The sequence below is a fragment of the Gopherus evgoodei genome, chromosome 2, assembly GCF_007399415.2.
Source record: "Gopherus evgoodei ecotype Sinaloan lineage chromosome 2, rGopEvg1_v1.p, whole genome shotgun sequence".
NCBI classification, from domain to species: Eukaryota; Metazoa; Chordata; order Testudines; family Testudinidae; genus Gopherus; species Gopherus evgoodei.
In genome coordinates, this window is record NC_044323.1 from 20,738,764 (window position 1) to 20,755,992 (window position 17,229).

At 44.1% G+C, this 17,229-nt stretch overlaps 1 protein-coding gene across 1 annotated transcript in view; it reads right to left on the minus strand.

The window, feature by feature from the left end:
* Positions 1-17,229, minus strand: part of NCAPG2 (non-SMC condensin II complex subunit G2) — a 156,654-nt gene that overhangs the window by 51,192 nt on the left and 88,233 nt on the right. The window contains exons 17-21 of the mRNA XM_030550109.1: positions 9,321-9,391; positions 8,872-9,025; positions 8,543-8,716; positions 7,530-7,646; positions 7,296-7,442 (exon numbers count right to left, since the gene is read on the minus strand). Coding sequence (XP_030405969.1) covers positions 7,296-7,442; positions 7,530-7,646; positions 8,543-8,716; positions 8,872-9,025; positions 9,321-9,391 — 663 coding nt within the window. The remainder of the gene's footprint in view (positions 1-7,295; positions 7,443-7,529; positions 7,647-8,542; positions 8,717-8,871; positions 9,026-9,320; positions 9,392-17,229) is intronic.

Sequence of the window (17,229 nt, forward strand, 5' to 3'; positions counted from 1 at the left end):
TTTCGGTTTCCGTCAGAATCGTGGTCCTGAGCATAAGATCTGCGCATGTGGGATGACACGGATGCATGTCTGGATGGCCATGGAGGTACTAAAAGAAGGCACGGGCAGAGTCTCTGACTCTATCGGACCTTGCCCAACTCGGCACCGGGGACCGGCACCGGGAGGCGTACCGGTACCTGGAACAAGATCCAGACCTGCAACCAGAACGGTGCCGGGAGGTCGACCGAGATCTCAAGGCTCGGGGAGAGGCTACAGGAGTCAAGGTACCTGTCGCGGTGCCGGGAGTCGGAACGGTGCCGATAGCGGGTCGGTGAACGGGATACCGACCGGTGCGGCGAGTGCGACCAGTACCGATGAGGAAAACAGCACCGGGACTGCAAGTGGTGTCGGGCGTGCCGACAGGACCTGGAGTGTCTGCGGGACCGTGATCATGAACGGTGCCGCTCTGCTGTGCTGACAGAGGACGGTCACATGAAGAGACTGTACTACCCGCACCGGCGGTGCCGTGGTCAGGCAGCATCGACTCTGTCATGGCAATGGGATCCCACGCCGTTGGTAATGTCTCCGGCGTGGAGGGAACAGCAGGCTCAACCACAGTGCATACTGGGGAGCTGTAGGCACCGGATTCGACGGCCCTCGTGGGACCGGGATCGACGGTACCGAGGTCGTCAGAGCTTCGGTAGGTGTCGTTGCCGGGCGATCCGACTTAGATGAGCTGTCTGGCTGCGGTGCCGTCGGCACGGAAGCAGCAGAAGCAATAAGCTCAACCACGGCGCATGCCGGGGAGCCGACAGGCACCGGATTCGACGGCCCTTGTGGGACTGGAATCGACGGTGCCGACGTTGTCGGTGCCTCAGAGGTGTCGGTGCCGGGCGATCCGACTTAGATGAGCTCTCTGTCTGCGGTGCCGTTGGCACGGAAGCAGCAGGAGCAGTAGCTCAACCACGGCGCGTGCCGGGGAGCCATCAGGCACCAGCAGGAATCGTAGGCTCTCTCAACCTCGGAGGAAGGGAGCGGTGCCGAGTCAACTTCGGTGCCAGCGACGGCCGGTGCCGAAAGGCCTTGGCAGTACCGGCGGGGTCCGGTGCCGAGGAGGCGCTTCTGCCAGCCGCTTGATCATCGCTTGGCGCCAAAGGTGGAGGGGTAAGTGAAAGACCCGCTCCTTTTTGTTCTTGGCTTAAAAGCCTTGCAAATGGGGCACTTAGCTGTCAAGTGTGATTCCAGGCACTTCAAACAGGAGTCGTGTGGATCTCCCTTCAGCATCTGCTTCTGGCAGGCCGAGCCCATTTTAAAACCCGGTGAGCCGTGCATGGGCTCCGGCACCGGGTTCATGGAAGGGGCTACTTCCTGAACCCCGCTAACTATTACTAAACTAACTATGTTAGCAAAGAAAAAATGTATAACTATACAAATATATATATAAAAGGATTATAACTGCATAACTATATACGAGAACTACGAGTAGCTAGGGAAGTGGAGGTCAGCTAAGCCGTGCTCCACTGTTCCAACGACCGACACGGGCGGTAAGAAGGAACTGAGGAGCGGGTGGGCCGGCAGGGGTATATATCAAGTGCCATGATGGCGCCACTCTAGGGGGAGACCTGCCGGCCCACTGAATTGCTAGCGTAAAAGTTTTCCGACGAATGTGCACGCGCGGCGCACACACCTAACTGGAATGGATATGAGCAATCACTCGAAGAAGAATGGTGCCAAGCAGACACTGGTGCCGGCGATGGTTGGTGCCGAGAGGCTTTAGCAGTACTGGTGCGATCCAGTGCCAAAGCAGCGCTTCTGCCAGTGGATTGTCCAGCGCTCGGTGCTGAGGGTGGAGGAGTAAGAGCTGCTCCATCAGGAGCTGTTTGAGACAAAGTCCCGCTCCTTTTTTGTCCTCGGCTTGAAGGCCTTCCAGATCCGGCACTTATCGGCGAGGTGAGATTCCCCGAGGCACTTAAGGCAGGAATCGTGGGGATCTCCTGTTGGCATCGGCTTGTGACAGGCCGAGCACGCTTTGAAACCCGGTGAAACGGGCATGGGTCCCGGCACCGGGTGCAGGGAAGGGGCTAATTCCCGAACCCCTCTTAACTATATACACTAACAATGTTATAAAAACGAATAGGAATTAACTGCAACTATAGAAATGTCAACTATATACACAAGAATAACGAGAGAACTATGGAGTAGCTAGGGAAGTGGAGATCAGCTAAGCCACGCTCCACTGTTCCAATGACCGACACAGGCGGTAAGAAGGAACCGAAGGGTCGTTGGGTCAGCAGGAGTATATATGCGGTGCCAGTTTAGAGGGCGACCCAGCTGACGCACCAAGTGTTGCTAGGATAAAAATCTTCTGACAAATGTGCACGCGGTGCACACACACCTAATTGGAATCGATATGAGCAAGCACTCGAAGAACTAAAGTTGCCCAAAGCAAGGTCCTGGACACCATTTTCTGCTCGTCCACCAAAGCCAGAACATTTGTCGTGCCTCCTCTGGCAACTTGTTCTTGAAGTTTGAAACAATGTCTCAGAGGGAAAAAAAGCATAAACACCCCAGCAAAGCTTGCTGATTAGCAATCTGGAGCCGCAGTCCAGCTGCTGAATAAAGTTCCTTCCGAAAAAGATCAAGTTTCTTCACATCCTTTGCTTTTGAGGTAGAAGCTTGCTGACCCTACACTCTCCCTCATTGTTAACTGAGCCCAAAGACCCTGAGAGCAAGGGGGTGTAAAAACATTGAAATCCCTGAAAAAGAACATAATATCTCCACTCAAATTCTTTTCAATATAGGCAGTAGGGAAGAAATTTGCCACAGAAGTTCAGTAGGCTCCATTTTAGACTGATTTGTTGGAAGCACCATTTGAGAGGGTCCCACAGATCTCAAAGTAATAACTTATCTGTGAGACCTCGAGACACTTATACCTGAATATCTATGGAAGAAGCCACATTCTGTAGAAGGTCCTGGTGGACTCTATAATCATACGGTGGAGGTGAGGAGTCCCCAACACAACTACATCATCTGGCGATGAGAAGCAGAAAGCCAAGTCTGGCTGAGATGCAAGCTCCTCCAATTCTTGCAAGGGGGGGATTCATCTGAGCAGACTACTCTTGTTTGGCACTGAGCCCAGTACTGGGAATGACTTCTTGCAGTAGGATCATGACACCTACTGGAGAACATAGAGAGGAGAGGATGCAAAGATCATCTAGAGGCAAGAGAAAACATGCAAGGGTTCCAATACGGCCACTGATATGGTCCCGGACCACTATTTCTTCCTGATCAAGGTCTCTACAGCTGGACAGTGTGGAGCTTCCACTGGATACCAGGGTGGAAACTCCTCAGAGAAGAGTGATGGCTAATGTGACACAGCCATGACACAAGCCCACTTCTGACACCGACAATGAACCAGAATCACCTCACCAAGGTGGTGTGGGGTTCTTGTCAGTGCTAGAAGCCTGGGGAAAACAGCATTGGTGAAATCATTGTCATTTACCTCTTCATGGCACTGTACAAGGAGGTACTACACTATCTGGAGGTGCCAATGGCACTGGGCACAGAACTCCAGTAGCTGACAAATCCTAACAAGTGACTATCAGTACTGGGCATGAAGATTATTGAGTCATCAGCAAAACCAGTACTGAGAAGCTCGCAGATCACATGCCTCAGGTGTTGCTTGCCCCAGGATAGACTCCTTCTGCTGTTAAGCCAACGAAGACTGCACCATTGAACTAGATAGTGCAGCCACAAAGGTTGGTCTCAACAGGGCAAATACCAGGATAAGAGTCAATGAAGGCACTACGTGTGCCAGGAAGTGTGCCTCAACCGAGTGCACTCTATTTGCTTTTCCTGCATTCTTCTTGGATTTTGGTGCCAGGGACCTCAATCTCCTGCTTCTTCAGTACCAGAGAAGGAGATCAGTATTGAGACTCTGCCAAGACAGGAGGAATACTTCTTACTGAAGCAGATGTGCTTGCTACACACCCCAAATTGGGAGGCTTTCAGGGTGGACAAAGGACTGCCTCTATCAGAAGGTGTTTTAGTCTGACCTTCCTGTCTTTTTTTTAAGTTCTGGGCTTAAAGGCTCTGCAGATTTAGCACTTGTCTCTGACATGAGTTTCTCCTAGGTACCTCAGGCACCTGAAGTGCGGGTCACTAACTGGCATAGGCTTTGTGCAAGCACCTCAGGACTTGAAGCCAATGGATGTCCCAGCACGAGTACACAAAAGACAGGAACTGCAGAGTAAAAAAAACATATAGCGGAAATCTAATAATAAAAACTATCCTACTACTCAAACTACAACAATTAACGAGTACCAACTATATACAACGCTAAGAATAAGGGAAAACATAATAGCCATCACGGGCAGTAAGAAGGAACTGAGGGAGGTCAGGGGCAGCTCTGCCCTTTATACCATCACACAGCATGAGAAGGCAGAGGGCGCATGTGCTGTCTAGATGGGTACTGCTGAGGAAAAATCTCCAACAACGCATACTGAAGTGGAATGGACATGTGCTATCACTTGAAGAAGAATGAGGTTTTAAATCCTTGACCAAATTCTTGTGCTCTGGAACATTCTTATTAAATATGGATAAAAATCCTTTTCATAGCAGTCTCCCACTAGCAGTCAACATCTTTGTAGGTATAAATACTGTTTACCACTTAGCTTTTATATATAATTTTCCATACAAACATGAATGAATATATTCCTTTACAAAAAGTATCCCATTTAATAGATGGTGCAACAGAGATTGAGAGGAAGGATGGTTCAGTGGTTAGCACATTAGCCTCAGACTTTGGAGATCCAGGTTCAAATCCCTTCTCTTCCACGGACTTCCTCTAGTGGGCAAGTCTGTCACACTTCCTCACAGGGGTATTGTGAGGATAAATATATTAAAGATGGTGAGGCACTCAGGTACTGTAGTAATTGGAGCCACATACCTGTGTATTCCTGCACAGTTGTTGTGCTTGACAGTATGTTGCTGCTACATTTAAACAAGGGAACGCAGTTTAAAAAAAATAAAAGCTATAAAATAATTAAAATAGGGTGACATAATAAAGTACCCATCATTCAAGCAGCTACAGCACTGGACTGAGATGTACATACAATCATAGATTATTAGAGTTGGAAGGGACCTCAGAAGATCCTCTAGTGCAACCCCCTGCTCAAAGCATATTAGATCTGAGTTTTGCAATACTCCCCATCTCACAAGGTCATTATGAGGATAAATTAATGTAAGGTGCACAGATGTTTTGGTGACGAGTGCCACAGAAAATCCAACAAATAAAGCATGAAATTTCCATGAACCCAATCCTCCCTCTCAGCTATACAGGGCACACAACTCCATAGCCAGATAAAGGGTTGTAGAATCATAGAAATATAGGTCTAGAAGGGACCTCAAAAGGCAATCTAGTCCATCCATGTTAAGGCAGGACCAAGTATACCTAGACCATCCACAACAGGTGCATATCTAACTTGTTCTTACAGTCTCTAGTGATGGGGATTCCTCAACCTCCCTTGCAAACCTGTTGCAGAGCTTAACTACCCTTATAGTTAGAAAGCTTTTCCTAATATCTAACCTAGATCTCCTTTGCCACAGATTAAGCATATTACTACTTGTCATCTCTTCAGGGAACACAGAAAACAATTTTTCAGAGTCCTCTTTATAACAGACCCCAACATATTTTCTCCTGTGGGAATTCTGCACTACTGCGCATGCCCAGAATTCACGTGCCAAGCAAAAAATATTTTTTGCAGAAAATATTTTTTGCTGGAAAGTTGCTGCAGTTATGCTTTTTGCTCATCGGGGCCGCTGTAGCACTAGAACAGAGCAGCCACTCCTGGGCCAGCCCCAACTGCCAACAGGGAACAGAAGACAGCGCTCTGCCGGTGGGGTCTGGTCAAGAGACAGGGGATATGGGGGGGACAGTGTAAGGCACATGGGGCTGCTGGGGAGTCCCATACTTAAGGGCTATTGGGGTAGGACAGACTGGGATAGGAGCAGAATGGGAGTGGAGGTGCAGGGCCACATGGGAACAGGGAGAAGGGGGTGCAGCAACACATAGGGATGAGGGGAGGGAGCTAGCTGAGTAGGGATGCAGGGCCACGTGGGGACAGAAGGAGCAGGGCCACATGGGGGAAAGGCAGTGGCTGAGTGGGTGCACAGGGACACGGTGAGTGGCGCTGGGATGGGAGGGGGGTGCAGGGACACATGGGGACAGGAGCATATATGCCTAACTGAATGGGAGAGCCTAGGGATCAGCCAGTATATGTATGAGGGAGGGTCTCTAACAATCCCTCCCCACCCACCTTCCATATTTCTCCCATCCACATCCTATAACCCTCCAAGTTCACATCCAAGCTCCTTCCCAGCAATTACTTCCCTGCCCTTCAGCTCCTCCGTTACCCTGGACTCCTCCAAGCCTTTGCACTGGTTCTGAGTGGTGTGGGAAATATGGTTCCATATTGTAGTTTAAATGAATTATTACTCAGAGTTCTATATTATGCCTAGTAAGGATTCTATTTGTCAAAAAACATTTCCTGATTCTTTTTCAATGTCTGCATTGTTACAGACACACTTATTGACAGATATTTTGAAATAAATTACCAAAATAATTGAAACTGGTGTGATTATATTGTACTATTTTGACAAAAAATATGCACAATTTTAATATTGTGCACACAAGTTTTATTTTTTTGGCGCAGAATTCCCCCAGGAGTAACATATTTCAAGACTTATCAGGTCCTCCACCCCTGAGTATTTTTTCCCTCAAAGGTCAGATTGTCAAAATCTTATCATTTTTGTTGCTTTCCTTTGGACTTTCTCTAGTTTGTCCATATCTTTCCTAAAGTGAGGCACCTAGAATTGTACACAGTACTCCAGCTGATGCCTCACCAGTGCTGAGTAAAGAGGGATAAATTAACTCCTGGGGTAATAAATTACACTCCTGTTAATAAGCCCTCAGAATATTAGTCTTTTTCACAACTGTATCACATTGTTGACTCATATTCAACTTGTGTTCCACTATACCCCCAAGATCATTTGCAGCAGGATTACTGCCTACTCAGTTATTTCCCATTTTGTAGTTACGCATTTGATTTCTCCTTCTCAAGTGTATGGTTGATGTACACACTGTCTGAAAGTTGACAAAGGCACGAAATTTGAAATACTGCTATGGCACTGACTAGTGGGATGCAATTACTGTACCTAAACCATAAAAATCATATAAATAAAGCATTTAAAAACAATTGTAAAAAATGGATACTACTGTCAATTCCATTTGAAGTAATTATAAAGAAACCTCTAACCTGAATGATCAGCTGAGAAACTTCAATGTGCTGCTCTAGAACATTCTCCTCCTGTTCATGCATTAGAATAAAAGGTAGAACATGACTTTCTATCCAAGCACCTGTCTCCTTCAAATGTGAAAGGTAAACTTTTCCTTCAGAAGAAAACTGTGCAAGAAAACAAATAATAATAAAAACAGAGCCTGATAATAGTTTTTTTTTCCCCACCACGAATACCTCCTTAAAAAACAATACCTTGTGCTGAAGATGAATACTTAATCTGCAGTAGAGGGTAAAGGCTCTTATGACAGTTGCTTGATTGAAGCTATGAGACCCTGCACCAGTTGCTTTCATAATCGAGCCAAGAATATCCTGCAATATTATAACTTACAGTTATATTTAAAAACAAAATATATTTTCAGGAAGTCCTTCTCTGCACTTTGCTTTTGCTTAAAGACTGAAATTCAAATTCAAATATATTTGAGTGCCCAACTTTACACTTCAAAGGGGCATGATTTTTTATTTTTTAAAAAAATGCTCTGCACTTATCTTCTAGAAGTCAGGCTCCTTTAAGATGTCTCAAATTGGACAAGTTTGAAAAACCTACAAAAAAACCCCAAGATTTTCAAAAACGTCTGGGACTAAAAGTCTTGTAGTCCTATAATTTACTTCTATTCATGATCTAAACTGCTAGTTGTTCACAAAGTTCAGAGGTATGCAAGTTTTAAATTACAATAGTTACGTTTGATACAGATAAATTGGTACAGCTAACCCAGTCCACAAATAATCCACACAATCATTACATTTTGATGGCCAGTGTTTCTCTCTTTTTGTAAGGTTGGAAGGAAGGCTAATTACTTAGAGCAACTATATTTTGAGTTTCTGGTAGTATTATCTTCTATTGCAACCCTTAACTATACATCTTCAAGGGGATTACTGTCTTGTGCTTTGACACAACGTCTGGAAGGAGATGATCAGAGTTGTTAAAGCATCAAATTATGCAGAAGACAGTTTGGTCAAGTTCAGGCAGTACACTTTCAGAAAGGAAGAGACTATTAAACACTATGGATAGTTTTTCAATCACTCTTTTCATTAAAGTATTTCATCAGTTCATAAGATCATCATGAATATAATGGCATAAGATCCAAAGGAAGGAGGAGTGGTGGATCTTACTGAGATTTTTGAAGAAAAATGTAAAATCTAAATTTCAGTAATGGTACTGAGACACATTAAATAGTCCTTTACATTCAATATTCTGCAAACATTACCTTTGCAGCTCCAAGTACTTTCAAAAGCTGTTTCAATTTCTTTTTGGGGACAGATAGCAGGCAATCCCGATTCATGGAATGAGTCAATAAATATTCTAGATAATCAAGTGCTAATTCTGGTTTTGACTGATATGTTACTTGGATACGCACTCGCCGCTCAGATGCTGTATTGCTCTAAGTGTGGAGGAGAGAAGCCGCCCATTAATCAATGTGATATAAAAGATACTACAATAAACTTTATAGTAATTACTTATCCTCCAGATTAAAGGACTAATAGAATCAGATTATAATGCAACACAGCAGTAGAATTCAGTGTTTTCTTTGCAAACCTTTCTTGGTGTCATCTCATCAGACATCCAATCACAGATTAACTCCATAACGTGTCCTACTTGTCCCCAGCGACACAAGCAGTCTATCAGGGTGGAGTATTTATTTTCATCAGCTCCCTTCTCAAGATTCCTCAATTTAGAGATCACACCACAGCTGAAAACAATTTCAGATATAGCAGCTGTTTTTATTCATTAGCGCAGCAATGACTCAGACATAAAACGAACTGATATGATAAGTGAAATATTAACAAAAAACAGTTTATAGGCCTATTGGCCACTACAGATTTTACTAATCTATCAATTTTCCTGAATGGATAAATTTGCCTGAATTGATGTTTTATTCATTGATGGTATTTTAATGTATACCAAATAAAAAAATAAAATTAAAGTTGAAGAACAGAGACAACCCCGCCGCCCCCCGCTCAATTTTGACATTAAGGAAATAGTACCTGAATGTAGGAATAGCAGAAGCTGGCATAAAAGATGCCAGAATAACTAAAGGAATCATGCAACGATCATCCTAGGATTAAAAAAAACAAAATTATAAGAAAAATAGACAAGAATCTAAGCACTTTTTTTCGAGAAGTGGATTCTGTCACTGCAGAATTTTCGTATCCATTAGAGAATCACCAGAAACAGCATTGAAAAGAAATGCATAACTGTACTTAGAGTAGATTGTCAGATTCATATACTTGGGAGTGCATATGTTCTTGGGGGCCATATACATATTCTGCTAGTAGAAGCAAACATTTACTTTAAGTTAATATGAAGATGCATGGCCATGACTCCATCCAATTCCTTTCCACTTAAATAATGTATTAGAAATGGAATCCAAAGAAATGGGTATACACAGGGTGAAGAGTGTGTCCTTATAGTGGCAATTTATTCATACTAGATAACCTTTGTTCTCTAATCATTTTTACCAGAGATCCCTCATGTTGGAAGATTAACTATCAGTCATCCCTCAAAGAAGTGCGTCTGAGAACTAGTTAAAAGACCGTGAGATTACTTTTGAAAAATCGGGCATGGGACCTGGATTCAAAGCCAATGGTAATGTTGCCTAAATGTAGGGATTAAACATCAAGTAGCAGCCTGCAATATCCTTGTTTAGATAGGTTTGTGCAGCACACCAAACACAACAGGGCCCTCACTGGAGTCCTTAGGTCTCAATGAAATACACTTCTACCCTGATATAATGCGGTCCTCGGGAGACAAAAAAATCTCATCACATTATAGGTGAGACCGTGTTATATCAAACTTGCCTTACTCCCCCGTTCCTTGTTTCCTGAATGGCCCCTCCAGAGACCCTCGTCCCTAATCACTCCCAGGACGCCCCATTACGCAACCCCCCGTCCCCTGACTGCGCTCTATCCCCCCCAGATATGATTGAGCCCCCCGTGCTTCAAATTGGAGATTTTAGGTAGCTGTGTCCATTAAGCCTGCACATGTGCCCTCTTCATCTCATGGCCTGCACCAGGGCTATATAGCGCTGTGCAGGAAAAATACCCTCAGTTCTTTCTCTACAGCAGAACTCATTGGAAAGAACTGAATCAGAGGAGGAAGGCAGGCAGTGGAACACCCATAGGGACACATCTAGAAGAACCACAATTACTGTACAGCGTGAGTAACCATTTTTTCTTCGAGTAGCGTCCCTATGGGTGACCCCTAAGGGAGGTTTGGGGCTTCAGAGTCGAGTCTAGAATTGAGGATGAGACAGTGAAGCCAAATATGGCATTGGACACCGAGTTGTGCGAAACTGCATAATGTTCAGCTAATGTATGAGCACATGTCCAAGTCGTGGCTACAAATTTCTGCAACCGGAACATTTTTGAGGAAGGCTATGGAAGTGGAGAGCAATCTCGTGGAGTCCGTACTCTAGAAGGAGGTTGAATATCATGAGACTGATAGCAGTAGGTAACGCAACTGGATATCCATCTAGAGAGTCTTTTTTTTTTTTTTTGCAGATTGAGGATTCCTTAGATCTGTCCACAATGGAGAGAAATAGAACGGGAAATTTCCTAAAGGGTTTAGTCCTATCTAGATAGGAGGCTCGTGCAGGCACTCCTGACATTAAGTTTGTGTCTCAGTGTGGTTTCAAAAAGAAAACTAGTAGGTGGATAAATTGGTTTATGTGGAAGTCAAAAGATATTTTTGGTAGGAACTTGGGGTGCAGTTGTAGCATGATGTCTTTAAATAAAACAGTAAAGGGGGGGATATGCCATTAGAACCCCCCTCTCTCCCACTCTTCAAGCAAAAGTAATGGCTACTAGAAATGCAGTTTTCAGAGAGAGGTGTAGAAAGGAGCAGGAGGCCATGATTTGAAAGGAGGTCTTCCTAGACACCGATATTGGACCTCAACTTGATCCTCACGTGTGCGGCATCAGATTTCTAAGAAAAGAGGTTACCCAGACATTTGAGAAACCTTCTTGTGGGATGAGAAAAAACAGAATACCCCTTTATCTTATGGTGGAAGGCTGTGAGGTGCACTTTTACGGTGCTAAGAGATAATCCTGATCTTTTAAGTTTGAGGATGTAATCTAGCACAGATGATAATGGAAAGGATGTAGGAGGAAAATGTCTTGAGTCACATCAGAGTTTGAATCTCTTCCACTTTTGGATGTGTATGTCATGAGTAGTTGTTTCCTGCTATGTAACAGCACCACCTTTACATCCTCAGAGCACATCATGTCTAAGCTCTTGAATCACTGACCACCCATGCTTTGGGCCAGAGAACCTGTAGATGGAGGTGATGGACCTGGCTGAAATCCTAAAAGAGGAAATGAGGAACAGGCTGGAGAGTAATTGGTTGGCAAAAAGCAAGCTGAGTAACGTAGGGGAACCACATTTGTCTCGGGCACATGGGAATCTACAAGTATAACCCTGTTTTTTTCCTATGTCCTGAGCAGGATTGTGGATATTATAGGAATTAGTGGGGATGCATAGAGGAGACTTCTGCTCCATTGGAAGCAGAAGGCATCTCAGAGAGTGGTGACCCAGACCAGTCCTGGAGCTGAACTGGGAGCATTTGCTGTTTTTGACTGTGGCAAATAAGTCTATCTTGGGGATGGCCCCAGTGTAGAAATATGCAGTGGAGAATGGTGGTGTCTATTTCCGATTTGGGAGCTGCGTCTACTGAAATTGTCTGCTGTGATGTTTTGTATACCTGGAAAGTAAACTACTCAGATGTTGATGGTGGTGACACATGTACCAATTCAAATGTTTCACTGCTTTGGCGCAGGTGGGCTCCTCATCCCAATAGGGATGTGTCCACTGTAAATACCAACATTGGGGGTGGCTGAGTGAAGGGAACTCCAGCTTAGATATTATGAGGCTCTTTCCATCAGTCAAGAAATGTTTTGACTATTGAGGGCATTGAAAGAAGTTTGTTAAAGCAGTATTTGCTTGGTAGGTAGTCAATTCTGAGCCACTCCTGAAGGCAGCACATATGAAGTCCTGTGTGATTTATTACAAAGGTGCCTGCCACCATGTAACCCAATAGCTAGAGATAGTTTCTGGCTGATGTTTGAAGGCCGACCTGGACTGTCAAGACTAAACTGACTGACATGTTGAACCTGTGTGAGAGGAGGAATGCTTTGGCTGCTACTGCCTCTGCCTCAAGGTAAGCTCCTAGGAACTCCAGATGCTGTATTAGAATTAATGTGGACTTTGATGTTTAATTGCAGTCCCAGTCAGAGGAATAGGTCCATGGCCTTTTGTGTGGCCAAACCCTTGTTGAAGGAGCATGCTTTGAGCAGACAATTGTGCAAGTATGGGAAAATCAGAATTCCTTGTTTGCGAAGATGTTCTGCTATCACAGAAAGGACCTTTGAGAACATTCTGGGCGCAGATGACAGGATGAATGGGAGTACCTTGTATTGAAAGTGATCCTGAGTCAGAGTGAATCATAGAAACCTTCTGTGGGATGGGTGGATTGCAATATGGAAGCAAACCTCCTGTAGCTTGAGGGCCGAGAACCAGTCCACTTGGTCCAGAGATGGAATTATTGCTGAAAGAGTTACTATTCTGAACATTTACAAATCTGTTAATTGATCTTCATTCTAGAATAGGCCTCCAACCGCTGTTGTTTTTCAGTACCACGAAGTACTTGGAGAAGTCCTCTCCCTCTGTGTTGTGTGGGAACTTATTCTAAAGTACCCAGGTTGGGAAAGAGTCTGTTTCCTGTCATAAAAGGTGCATGAGAAGGGTCCCTAAAGAGAGACAGGAGGGGAGATGATAAGGGAGGTAAAATGGATAGAATATCCTGTAGAAATGATCTCCAACTCATTTGTCCATAGTTATGTATTCCCAATCTTGATGAAAAGGACCAAGGTGGTTGCCAAAGTGAGGGAGATGTGCAGATTGTTGCAGCAGGTAAGGATGGAGGTAGTAAATCGAGCCCTTGGGCGACCCCTCAAAACTGATGTTTAGATGTAGAGGGCTGTGGGACAGCTAGTCTCCTTTTCTGCAAATGCTGTCTCTTGCACTCGGGTTCATAATGCTTTGGGGGAAAGTGCGGCATGGACTGAGTAGGCTGAGATCTCTGAGCTGTCTGGGATTTACTGAATCTTCTTTTTTGTGCAGGCATGTAAATTCCCAGAGAGCATAAGGTGGCTCTAGAATTTTTTCACATGTGGAGGGATTCATCAGTTTTCTCAGGGAACAACTTTCGTCCCTCAAATGGAAGGTTCTCAACTGTAGACTGCACTTCCTTTGGAAAGCTGGATACCTGAAGCCAGGAAGCCCTCCTCACAATCACTGCCATGGAGTTAGAATGAGTAGCCGTGTCAGTGGCGTCTAAAGAGGATTGTCCTTGCAAGGAGTTGGCCCTCGGCAATGGTCACCTGAAAATGCTCTCTAGTCTGTTGAAAGATGGTCAATCACGGTATTCAGTTTGGAGTAGGGTTGTCAATTAAACCACAGTGATTAACAAAAAATTAATCACGATTAATTGCAGTTTTAAATTGCACTATTAAACAATACAAATTGAAATTACATATTTTTCAATGTTTTTCTACATTCCCAAATATGGATTTCAATTACAACACAGAATACAAAGTGTACTGTTCTCACTTTATATTTTTATTACTAATATTTGCACTGTAAAAATGAATAGTATTTTTCAATTCACCTCATGCAAGTACTGTAGTGCAATCTCTTTACAAACAAATTTTTTTGTTACATAACTGCACTCAAAAACAAAATGTAAAAAATTTTAGCGCCTACAAGTCCATTCAGTCCTATTTCGTGTTCAGCCAATCGCTGAGAGAAACAAGTTTGTTTACACTTATGGGAGATAATGCTGCCTGCTTCTTATTTACAATGACATCTAAAAGTGAGAACATGAGTTCGTATAGCACTTTTGTAGCCCACATTGCAAGGTGTTTATGTGCCAGAAATGCTAAAAACATTCATATGCCCCTTCATGCTTCAGTCACCATTCCAAAAGACATGCTGCCATGCTGATGGCACTCACTAAAAATATAATGTGTTAATTAAATTTGTGACTAAATTCCTTGGGGTAGAATTGTATGTCTCCTGCTCTGTTTTACCCACATTCTGCCATATATTTCATTTTATGGCAGTCTCAGATGATGACCCAGCGCATGTTCATTTAAAGAATAGTTTCACTGCAGATTTTACAAAACGCAAAGAAGGTACCAATGTGAGAGTTCTAAAGATAGCTACTGCACTTGACCCAAGGTTTAAGAGCCTGAATTCTTACAGTCTTTAGGCTTGCTGGCAATGACAGTACCTGAGGAACCTGCAGCCTTATGAGTACTGAGCGAGAGATCAGTGGGTGCCAAAGTGGTCAACCTGATTGGGGATCATCTCTTTGTGGTAGATTCTCTATCCAAGCTACTTGAAGTGCTCACTTTCTGGAAGCTTTTTGAGAGGAATCCAGGAATTTTCTCTTGGAAGTTGCAGGGGAGTGTTGTGCCAAGGAAGTTGATGGAGGCAGCCTCATCAAGGACCACTGGACAGTGGAGAACCTGAGGCTGGTGTCGGAAGCTGGTTGGAGCAAACTCTCAGTCATAAGCAGACTCAGTTTTAGTTCAGTTTTCTGGCCCTTGACCTTAATTTCAGGCAGAAATTATACTTCCGAGGGACATGTGACTCTCGTTATGTCTGACACTGACCAGGATAGCCTCCTGACAGGGAAGATAACATGTAAACCCAGGTGAGCTGGGCATACCCTTTTCAGGTTCCGCTGCCCCAGATGGAAGAAACAAGAAAAAACAAACTATGGATGGGGAACAGTTCACTATTCTAATAAGAATTTTTTTTTTAAACTCAAAAAAGAAAAAAGGGAGGTACACAAACTAACGAACTCCATGAATTAACACTATCTTGAACAAGAGAAAGAAAATACGAGCGAAGTAATCTCAGTTCAGATGCTGCTGAGGCCCCATCTTGGGCCAAGGCGTCTGAGAAGGAACAGAGGGCGGTTCACCTGAGCAATGCAATATAGCACTTGTGCATGGCACAAGATGAGAAGAGAGTATGAGCAGGCCAAACAGGTACTGCTACCTAAAATCTCTGATGTGAGGTAAAGAGGGCAAAAATGTTCCAAGAGTGGAGAGCCCTTAGAGACACTACTCAAAGAAGAAAGGATGATTATTCCACTGAGGAAGCTTCCATATGGTTTTCACAGCCCTTGAGAGCTCTCAGAGCAAAATCCACACAAATAAGAGGACTCTTTGCTGTTTACGCAAATAAGAGAAATCTTTGTTGGATGATTCTTCCCAAAGCATCACAGGCAGCACATGTACTATTAGTAACAAACAGAGCTTGGCATCAATTATGAGGAATACTGCAGGATTAGGTGAAGAGATCAACTGGACCAACACTATGAAGATTAATGGAATTAACTGAGACAAACATGTCAAAGCCTAACAACGAGCAAGTGCATCAAGAGAATGCTCACCACAAGGCAGAATTAAGATAGCAAAAACGAGTGCAAGGAAGGGAAGACAACTCTGGTGTTTCTAACTTGCCTGCGGTCGCAGCTGTACCTTGTTATCATAGCATTCCTTCTCAGATCTGAACCTTAGAGTTCAGAAAATGAGATACTAGCACCTGAATCCTCTAAGCTTAATTACCAGCTTAGATCTGATAGCACTGCCACCACCCAAAAATATAGTGTTTTGGGGCACTCTGACCTCCCCAACCTTCCCTGGGGACCCCAAGAACCCAGATCCCTTAGGTTCTTAAAACAAGGAGAAATAAACCATTCCCCTCACCTTTCCCCCTTTCAGAATTTCGCTCCCTGGGCTATCCTGAGAGATACTGATCTAACCTCTAAATCACCATACAGAGAAGCATCTCCCTTCCCTTCCACAAAGAGGCAAACAAACAGAGAGATTCTCTCTCTCCCCCTCACCCGTCCTGGTGAGTATCCCAATCCCCTGGAACAACACAAGGGAAACAAGGAAGAAAAAATCAAACAGGTTCTCTAAAAAAAAATCTTTTAATAAAAGGAAGGAAAAAGTAAAGAATTATCTCTGTAACTTTAAGATGTAAATCTTACAGGGTCCTATAGCTTACAGACACCAGAAAGAGACTTTCCTCCCAGTACCAATATAAATCAGAATATTCCCAGCAACTACACATATAAAAGTTAACCAGCCAGATTCACAATTGCAAATAGAGTAAAAACAATCAAAAAGCCTAAACCGCCTGTTTTTACTTACTATATGAAAAGAAACTTAGAGAGCCTGTAGTAATGTCTGGTCTCTCTCAGATGCTCCGAGAGAAGAACACACAACACACAAAGCACACACACAAAAGTTTTCCTCCTCCCAAATTTAAAAGTATCTTGTCTTCTGATAGGTCTTCTGGTCAGGTGTCCAGTTCCCTGCTTGTAACCGTTTACAGGTACAAGAGATATTAACCCTTAACAATCTGCTTATGACACTTGTCCTTGTGGAATATCGTATACGGGGGGATCTACAAAGTAGTGAAAGAGGAACTGGGGTAGTGATTATTCATCCAGGGTATGTAGCTGATGTTCCCGGCGCAATGCGTGCGGCTTCAGGAAGAAGACTGGTAGAAAAATGTCTTGATTAATGTGGAAGGTAGAGACCACCGTGGGAAGGAAAGCCGGGTGCAGTCGCAGCTGTACCCTGTCCTTGTGGAATATCGTATACGGAGGATCTACCATCAGAGACGAAGCTCCGATACTCGTCTGGCCGAGGTGATAGCAACGAGGAAGGCTGTCTTCCAGGATAGGTACAGTAGCGAGCATGTGGCTAACGGCTCAAACGGGAAGGCCCATGAGCCTAGCTAATACAAGGTTGCGGTCCCAGGTAGGGGAAGGGCACTTAATTTGAGGGTAGAGCCACTCCAAGCCCTTAAGGA